The 10,212-nt window shown below is 41.5% G+C and overlaps 1 protein-coding gene across 1 annotated transcript; it reads right to left on the bottom strand.

The window, feature by feature from the left end:
• Positions 1-253: 253 nt before the first annotated feature.
• LOC113727125 (DExH-box ATP-dependent RNA helicase DExH12-like) lies at positions 254-10,005 on the bottom strand. Its single transcript, XM_027251127.2, has 5 exons — positions 9,730-10,005; positions 6,224-9,178; positions 4,078-4,467; positions 754-3,964; positions 254-652 (listed from the first exon to the last, which is right to left on the bottom strand). The coding sequence occupies exons 2-4, from the start codon at positions 9,176-9,178 to the stop codon at positions 779-781; spliced, it is 6,531 nt and encodes a 2,176-aa protein (XP_027106928.1). The 5' UTR covers positions 9,730-10,005; the 3' UTR covers positions 254-652; positions 754-778.
• Positions 10,006-10,212: the final 207 nt, after the last annotated feature.

Below are 10,212 nucleotides of genomic sequence, written 5' to 3' on the forward strand. Positions count from 1 at the left end.
GGCGGGCGACGATTTGAACTCGAACGATGACTTCTTGGGATTATTAAGTCGACAGGCCATTGATATTAATCCGCGACAACTTCCCAACCATGAGCTTCAAACAATCAGGAAATTTTCTAGCCCCTTCCATTTCCATACCATCCTAATAGCAGTCAGGGAAGGGAAACTGCCACTCAACAAACACATATTGTCAAGCCTGAAAAGAAATCATACATTTCAATGTATGAAAGATACTTTTGGATTTGTATCCTAATTTCGGCAAAATATTCTGAAAATCAATAACCAAAAAGAGGGGAAATGAGTAGCCGACTGGGATGGCTAAATATTATGTGACTCATAATCTACATATCCAAAAGCAGAAAAAACACGTTGGCGATACAAATGACTATTTCAGTTCAAAGTATAAAGCTTGAGCTGAAAATCATTAATCTACTGCTACGTAAACTAATTCCCACCAAATTTCACATAACATAATACATGCCAGTTGTAAGAACACTAAGGGAACTTCTCAGTCCAGCATTCCTTGAATTGTCAAATAACAAACAGAATCTCTGCAAAAAATACCCTCAGCATTTATTTCCCAGGCATTTTGAGCTGAATCTTCTAAGCCAACATCTCAAGATTTGAGCAAAATGAGCAGAAAGACATCGAGCTGCACAAAATAAACAACACATGTTACAAAGTCAAGAAACACATTCCAGAACCAGAAAATTAAACAAAAGAACCGACATTGCATTTCAGTAAACACACTACCTGTCGACAAGACAAGATCAGAGGGTCACTCTCTTCCGCTATCTTCTTCAGGAGCCGCCTCTTTCACATCAATAGTAAAACTATACTCCTGGTCACATCCCAAATAGGAGTCACTCATGAAATATAGCGTGTAGGTCTTTTTTCCAGCTTCAGCGGAAGCATCAAAATCTAGTCTGACTTTGGACTTCCTCTGAAGGGTAACCCTTTTAATGGCAAGCAATTGGTTGGTTTTAGTGTCACCAACCACAAGCCACCATCCTTCTTCCTTAACTTTGGGATATCTAGGTGCATCAACAGGTCCAACTTCAATTCTTCCCTCGAGATCTCTTTCAAGAGTTACATGCACACTAATGTTTTCTCCAGCCCTCACATTGTCACTCTCAGGAACATCATATGCTAAATCAATGTTTGGGAAACGGTTACAGAATCGTGCAATATCCATCAACTGCAAGTCAGACATTTGCAAAAGCTCGCGCCTTTCATCGTCCTCCATCTCCACCAAATCAAAAACTGTCTCTATACTCTTTCCAGGGTTCTCTTGGCACTTTTTTGCCAATTCCTTGGTAAAATGTGGGAGTTGGAGGAGCATGGAATCGCGCTCCCACATGCCCTGAGTTACCATCTGACTCACTTCCATCGCAAGAAGGGCAAGACTTAACCAACCACTGCTGGAAATTACATCAACCATGGCTTGGAGCAATCTTGAAGCAAAAATAAGCACCTCTCGCTGGTCAGATGCCAAATTCCCACCTAAAAGTTGCCGAGCGAAATGAGCTTGCAGCAAAGCATTAGCCTTCACATGAGGGTCAGTGCATTTTGGGTTATCAAAGGAGAAACGCTGGTGATTAATCAACCTCCTAATCAACTCTTCTTCACCCGGTCTAATGGGAAGTTGTTCATACTCTGAGGCTGAAGCCAAGATATCCAGTAAACCCTTCAATTTGGTTTTAGAGTTCAAAGAAGAACTAAAACGTTCAATTGTTGTATAACTGATATAATAGTAGGATGCTATCATGCCAAGATTTAACGGTGAAAGTAAGAAATCTTCTTCAACAAGAATGCATTTACTTGCTTCAAGATCACTGATTGTGTTCTCAACAAGCTCTGACAGGTGATCAGATAGATGCCTGTGACTAACACCCTGCAAATTATAGTAGTTTGGATTCTGGGTGAGCCTCCTATACATGAATGTCCATGTTAGATAATCCACAGCATCCTGCTTGTTTTGTATGACCTCAGCAACCACCTCAGCATTTAAATTGTCATGCAGATAATGATGCAAATGGCTTTCAACTGGGAATGCTTCATATAGGAACTTCTTGTAGTACTCCTTCCTTGGCGCATGACAGAAGATGACACATTTCCCTGAGTTATCAACAAGGGGTCGACTGGCATGCCCCATCATCTGCAGCAAATCAGTAACAGGGTAGTCACTATGAGCACTTTCTCTGCCATCATAATGTTGTGTTCCCATAATCACCACCAGATGTGCAGACAAGGCCACTCCCCAGCACATTGAACTACTCATAACACACACTTGAACCCATCCAGTTTCAAAGAGAGTCTTGACTATATCTTGATCAGTACCAGTTAAGCCCTCATGCAAATAACCCACACCATAACGAAGAGTCTCTTTCAACATTGGTTCTTTTATTCTATCAATAAAAGGTTCCAAATCTCCTGCAGACTGTAAAAGGAACATTATTTTGTCTGCGTCCACACTTGCATAGGTCATCAGATCCACAGCAGTCAAGCGGGCATGCTTCCTGGTAGGAACAAACACAATTGCTGGTTTCCCATTTTTGGCATGTTGGACGATAGCAGTATATGTGGGTTTTGTCATGGCCTGCATCCTGGCTTCAAAATTAGCAATGTCAATGCCCTGAATATGAATTTCCAAGGGTACAGGCCTCACACCTGGAGGAAAGTTGAAAAGACCATGAGAGGTAGCTCCAATCCATTCTCCCAAATCTTTGGCATTAGCAAGAGAAGTTGATAAAGCTACAATCCTTATCTTGTTCTCCAGCTGACTTGCAACATATCTCATTCTAGAAACTATAACCTCCAGAATGGGACCACCCTGGCCCCCAATCAAGTGGAGTTCATCAACAATGAAAAGACTAACTTGCTGAACATGCTTTCGCTGTTTCCAACGGCGAGATATAGCATCCCATTTCTCTGGAGTACTAATAATTATCTGACCTCTTTCAAGCAGTTTGATATCTGTTGCTGTCTCACCAGTCAACTCAACCACTTTCATCCCTAGCCCATCTCCAAACTTCCTTTTCCAGTCATTATACCGCTCCTTAGCAAGAGCCTCAATAGGAGCAATGTATACAGCACGCATGACACTTTCAGGACCTTTCTGGTGATTCCTCAATATCGCAAATTCTGCACAAATTGTCTTTCCACTACCAGTGGGTGCAGCAACTAAGACATTGTCATCTGAGTTGTACAGGATAGTGAAAACCTGAGTTTGGACAGGATTAAAATGCTTAAACTCATGATATAGAGCCTCATAAGATGGATTTCTTAAAGCTGTCACAGGCAAGGGTTGTAAGTCTAATAACTCCGTAGGAGGAGGGTACTTCTCTGGCAGAATCAGATGCCTGAAAGAAACAGGTAAGATAGTCTGCGACCCAAGCCATCTATCTGATACGACACGAATGAAGTACTGGGGAGGCAGTGGTTCATATATTGAGACTGTAAAATCCAGTGTGTGATCCTCATCAATATATTGCTTCTTCAGCAAGAAATACTCATTATGTAGAATATATTCCCCGTCATTATCCTCGACAATTACCCAAAACGGTTCCACAAATCCATGTACTTTGTCATCCCACTGGAAATCTGGTGTAATAGTGAGTTCAACCCTCAGAACAGAACGAGTGATCGGTTGGACATGAGCAGCCAAGTTAAGCTTAGGGAATTGATGAATCAATTTGTGCAGAGTTCTCCCCATCTTAGGGAAACGGATGAGTTCTCCTATCTCCTGCGAGGAGAGGTCATAGTACCTTTCCCAAGCCAGATCTTTCTTCTCCAACTTCATCAAAATTTCATTTGGAATCCCATGAAATTGACGGAGTGGTGTCTGGACACTCCATATTCGCTTGTTAATCATTTTGCACCACTTCAATGCCTTTTCAGTTAATTGGGCCCATCCTCTCTTCAAAACAATCTCAAATAATGCTCGCATAAGACGCCCTGCACTCTGCAACAAGAATATAGCAATTTTAAACAAACAGAAGACCCATTCACACAGCCATAACAAATATAAATTTCAGAAGACAATGAGCAAACTCAGATAGAGCAACAATAACAAACCTGGGTAATGAACACCATGTCAGATGTCAAAGAGAGACCTTCAAGCTTCAGTTGAGAAATATATGCCTGTAGAAGAACATTGATCTTGGCACTAGGCTCTTCCAGACTTTCTTTGATAGGGATAGGGACACGTTCCAGAAGCTTTGCCAATTCCATCTTTTCATCTTGTCTCACTGTCACATACTTGAATTCTTCACTAAGGGAGAAAAGACGACATAGCTCAATGTCCCCCATTGTTGGCTTCAAGTGCTCATTATATGTAGAAATCGTTCCATGAGTTATATAGTAATAGCTGGCAATGCGTCCCAAGTCAGTGACCTGGAAATATCCACTTTTCCTGTCATATTTCACCAGGTTATTCTTGTCCAATAATGTTGCTGCTGAATGAACCTGCGGCATGAGAACAAAGTCATGGAATCAGATATGCAAGTGACACTCACGAACAGATAATGTTACAAGCATTCCAGATGTAGTCATGGTTTGAATATAGGATACCATCAACTGGCAGCTAACAACATGATACATTCCAAGGGCAGAGAAATACTATTTCAAAAACAGTGATCAAACGCATGAAAAGATAAATGAAAATTCTAACTTATCAAGTAGGAAAACAACATAATGACAATTATTGCACCATAGAAGTACAAGGCATCATCCACAAGAAAAGATGCAACGAGAAAGACACATTAGAATCAACCCAATAATGGCATAGAGTTTCTTGCGCCTAATCTAAGCGTTTCAAGGGTCAAATCAAAGAAAAATCAGTCAATAGAATTTTCATGACCTATATACTACCATTAAATTAGTAATCTGATGGTGACAGAGCCACCATCTCCCCCCCCCCCCTTCAAAAACAAACAAACCAAAAAAAAAGGAGGTCCGAGAAAGTCTGTTTGATCCACCGCCCATTGAATGCCATCCCTTCCCATCCCAAAATTCCAGGTCTTGTGGAAAAAATAAAGAAAAGCTACTTCATTAAAAGTGCACATATGTCTTAATCAAGCCAGCGAGTCATAAAACAAAATAGAAACCTCGCAAAGCAAATAGAATATAACTCAAGTAAAAAATATGGAAAAGATATAATGTTGAGCCATTCACATACCAACATTGTATTTGCAACCTCCCTTCGTAGAAGGGAGCTTAAACTTTAAACGTGTCTATCTTACAAAATCAAAAAAAGAAAGTAGATCAAAGTTAACTACCGCAGCAGCTTATCATTCCAGGTCTATTAACCAATCCTGATCTTTGATCCAACCAACAAGAATTCTATGCTTTCCTTCCAGTTTTCAAGTTTTCAAGCCCCTGACTCATCTATAGCTTTGGCATAAATGTACAATAAAAGATGGGGATTGTTTTATTTTAACTCTCATAATGGAAAAATAGGCCACAAGATCAAGGCAAAAGCAACAGCAAAACTCAGGGTTTTTTTTTTTTTTGGCTTTTCGGGGGGTGTGTGTGTGTTGTTAACAAAAAGCAGAGTTCATGAGAGTAAACTGGGTGTGAGAGGATAAATCTGATCTCAGACTGTATCTCTACTTACCACCTGGGTCCATAATGAACTTAACCTATCCCTAGCCATAACGTGTGATCTCGTGAATTTAGGATTTGCAAATCTATAAGAGACCAAAAAAGACAGAGAGCAAGAAGAGAGACAGAGGCAACAAGAAGGACGAGGAATGGGGCTAACAGTGCAGCAAAAAAAGTGAAGAACCTGAAAGTTTTTTCCCCCTTTGAAATACATCATAAATTAAACCTTAATATTGGCTATATTCTGACTTGATACTTGGTCTATTCTACCATATTAAAGGATCCAAAGTACTATTGCTGGAGCCAAAATCACTAGTAAGCGAAAAGAAACACAAGTCCCCTACACAATCACATGGCATGTATATGTTGCAACTAACAAATGATGATATCAGAATTGGCACACATTGGTGATTTGCATGAGAAGTCAACACTTCAATTTCCAAAAAAGTGCAGAATCAGCTTTAGACAACATTCAGCTCCACACAAACAGGCTCTAACAGCTATTTAAGGTAATTCAACCAAATTTTTGGGGGGCTGTGGAAAGAGAAGAGGGAAGAGATACTATGATGTGCACCAAATCAGATGAATGAATGGACAAGGTATTTTGCAGAATTCTTACCAGATCAGCTCTCCTTTCCTGCAACATATTATCTGAAGCAAGGGCATCAGCAGCTAAACTATAAACGGTAGGATTCCGAACCATGCGAACATAAAGATAAGTATAACCGAGCCAAAGGCAAGCTTCTTTAGCATTCTGAACGCTTCCAAGAACAATTTCCGCATTCAACTGATCAGCCAGCTTCGATACAAACTGACTTTCAATGGGAAGCTGCTGATTCATCAGAGAGAGATAATACTGTAGCTCGCTGTGTCCAGTAATAATAATTCCTTCACCATAAGTGTCAAATTGAGGCCTTCCAGCACGACCAAGCATCTGCATAACATCAAGGGGGCTTAGTTCAGTCCATGCTCCCTTTTCAGGATTGTATATCTGGGTACCTTTGATAATCACAGTGTGTGCTGGTAAATTGACACCCCAAGCTAAAGTAGCCGTGGAAACCAACACTTGTGCATGCCCATCTGAGAAAAGATCCTCAACAATTTGACGATCAGCTCTAACCATCCCAGCATGATGAATTGCAAAACCATAGGGTAGCAAGTCCTTGAGATCATTGCTCTTTACAAGCTCAGTGTGACTCTGAAGAATTTCACGGCTTGCACTGTCCTCTTTTAAGAACTTGCCAAGAGTATCATTGGCAAGTGCAGCATCACGTATTGCACGAGCTGTCTTGGCAGTTTCTTTCCTGGAGTGCACGAAAATAAGCACCTGATGCTTTCCTGCCACACTGATTACTTTCTCATAGCACACGTCATTCATCAACTGAAATCTCTGCAAAGGCTTCTTTACCGAGATTCCTACATACTGTTGAGCAAGAGGAACAGGTCTATAGCTATTGTCAAAGTGAAAGAGACCTTTCTTCACATCAACACGCAAGAACAAAGCTACATCTTCATAGTTTGGAAGTGTAGCAGACAAGCCCACCAACCGTATGTGCTCTTTAGTGGTCTCAATTTGCCTTACAGTTCTTGCTACAATGCTCTCCAGCACGGGACCCCGGTTATCATGCAACAGATGTATCTCATCAATGATGAGCAGCTTTACCATCTGAGTGTAGGTACGATCACCAGATTTCCTGGTTATTATATCCCACTTCTCTGGGGTTGTAACAATGATCTGAGTCTCTTCAATCTGTTGACGGGTCAGTGTCTGGTCTCCGCTCAGCTCTTTCACCTTGACATCATAATCCTGGAGACGATTAGAGAGGTTACCAACTACTTCAGCAACCAGTGCCTTCATTGGAGCCACATAAACAATTTTGTAATTGTCATGGTTAAAAGACCCATCTTCATTTCTGTTCAAAGCAATCTGCTGAAGGATGGTGAGCATAGCAACATTGGTTTTCCCTGCACCTGTGGGAGCACATAATAGAATATTATCTGCACCAAAAAGTGCTGTCTCATAAACTTTACTTTGAACCCTGTTTAATTGGGTCATTCCTTTGAAAGCCGGCTGCGCCCAGTCAGGTATGGAAGAGATCTTTACTAGTTCTTCACCAGGTCCTAATGGTTTCGGCTTTAATGCTGGTACATGAACTTCTTCATATCCCTTCTTCTGATTCCTAAAAGAACCTTCTGGAAGCTCACACCTTTTGTTGGCCATCAAGAGACCTCCCTGGTTAAATGCAAGGCTGTCAAGATCAATTAATTGACGTTGCCCTGACAGCCAACCACCATCAGCATCTCTATCGCCTTGCCCCCTTCTTTCTCGTTGCCCATCTCCTCCAGTTTCATCCTTCAAACGGCGAGCCTCTTCTCTAATGCTCTTCTCCAAGTTCTTCTGCCTCTCTTTTGCAGTTGCCCTGGTGGCATACAACTGTTCCAGAATTGCAGCATGATCTGGCCCCTGCGCCATCATCTCCTCTTCAATTTTCTTCCTATCCTCTTGGTCTTCAGCCCTTGCCAAGCGGGTGCACCAAACTATCTTCAGCCGGTTCCGCAACATATACTTGACAAGACTGAACTTATCAAACTGCAGATGCAACAAGAGCTTGGTTTCAACTTCACGATCATCACCTTCAGCAAGAATTTTGAGGACCTCCTCAGCAAGCTTCTGGCTCTGTTGCGGATCAATTTGTTGGTCATAAGCCTGTGAAATCTTCCTCTGAAGCCAGTAGGCATCAATGTCCTGAACATTCAAGGTCATCCCCTCATTAGCATCCTGCATCTCATCATCATCAATCCCACCCATCTGCATGGCACCGGCATTCGCGTCGAGTCCATCATCTTCATCCTCTTCATCCTCCTGTACTAGATCATAGTCACTATCATCATCCTCTTCTTCATTCTCCTCAAATTCAACAGCAACACCAACATCATCATCAAGACCCTCATCACCATTGGCAGCAGCAGCTCCAGCAGCATCACCAGCATCTTGATAGTCAGTAATTAGCCGCCCGATAGATACCAGATTATCAAATACTTGGCTGGGGATAGGATTCAAAAGCTTCTCAATCTCCTTTTTCTTGTCAGGATTCTTGAGATTTTCATTCTTAAGAACAGCTAAAATCTCATCAGCAGCACCACTGACAATGTTAAGAGGCTGGCCACCTAACTGCTGCTGAATAGCACTGAGCAAGGCCTCATAGGCAGCCCGGGTTTCTTTAGTTTTAGGTTGATAAACACCCTCATCAGTGGTAGTAAGAACACTTTCCTCCTGTAGAAGGCGCCTCTTCTTGCTCTGCCTGCCAGGATTGGGTTCGGAAGCTAGTGGTTCTCGCTCCTTCTTCTTCTTGGACTTTTGAAGTTGGTCTTCCAATTCACGAGGCTTACCCCGCGAGGCACGGTCACCAAAGGTTTTGGGATCTATCTTGCCTTGAAGGGACTCGGGCTCACCAGTGGGCTCATGGGTGTCACGTGGGCGCGAGTCAGTGGTCAGGACAAGACTGGAGTTGGCTCGATACTCATACTGTTTGAAACGGGCATGAGCCTCAGCTCCACCACCGATATGCGACATCTTGATTGAACCAAAGACCCAAAGAAAAAAAAGAGTAGGGAAAAATTCAGTCAGCTACCAAAAGACCAGTACAGATAGGAACCTAATAATCAACAAACTCCAGTAATAAAACAAGGCAGAAGAGTGAATGGATTAACCAATAGATTAAACACAAAATTTTGAAAAAGACAATAGTCTTCAGAAGGAAAGGCGATACGGAAGCTAAAACCCTAAGTAGGTAGTAAAACCCTAATACAGGAAGTAGCAACTGTAACAAAAGACAAAATCAGAAAAGGCAAGAGACGATTTCCTAGATACTTTTATCAGCTACTCCAATAAGCTTAAACTAACAGGCCGATTTGAGTCGGTTTCATATATTCCAATAATTAATTCACAAACTTTCTCAATAAGCTAACTGCCCTAGATTTCTACGGAGAATATATACAATCGAACTTCTATAGAAAAACAACACAAGCACCAAAAAGAAAAAGGAACGAAAAAAGGCAGGCACGTGCAATAGAGACTAAAAAATAATAGCAATAATAGTAAAAGTAGCCATTGTTGGAACTTACAGCTCACTATTCTGTTCAGAAGCTGCCGCCTACGGCGGAGTTATGGCTTCTCCTCCTCTGTTCCAGAGAAATATGGACAGCTACTAATCGTGTCTGTAATTTACTAGTAGTAATTATTAGGGAAGGAGGATTTAGGGCTAGGGCTACCTATTTTATGTGCACATCTAAATTTATGCAGATATACAGAGAGCCGACATGGAGGGAATCAACCGCGGCCAAAAAACAGACCGACTCAGACGTAGGAGAGGCAAAATCCTCTTTTGTTTTTTTTTTCCGGAAACGATAAAAATATAAATGATAAGTTGTAAATTGTAATGCGAACTGCGAAGTATGGCTGGAGCGGGTCTGGGTCCGGATCCAGGTCCAATCTATCCAACTCGGATCAGAATTGTCCAACAATTTAGACATGGACCCGGGTACGATTAATATAATACAATATAATATAAATATATAAATAAGTAAAATAGAATATATGTCCATCAA

Source organism: Coffea arabica, chromosome 2c (genome assembly GCF_036785885.1).
Source record: "Coffea arabica cultivar ET-39 chromosome 2c, Coffea Arabica ET-39 HiFi, whole genome shotgun sequence".
Classification (NCBI taxonomy): domain Eukaryota; kingdom Viridiplantae; phylum Streptophyta; class Magnoliopsida; order Gentianales; family Rubiaceae; genus Coffea; species Coffea arabica.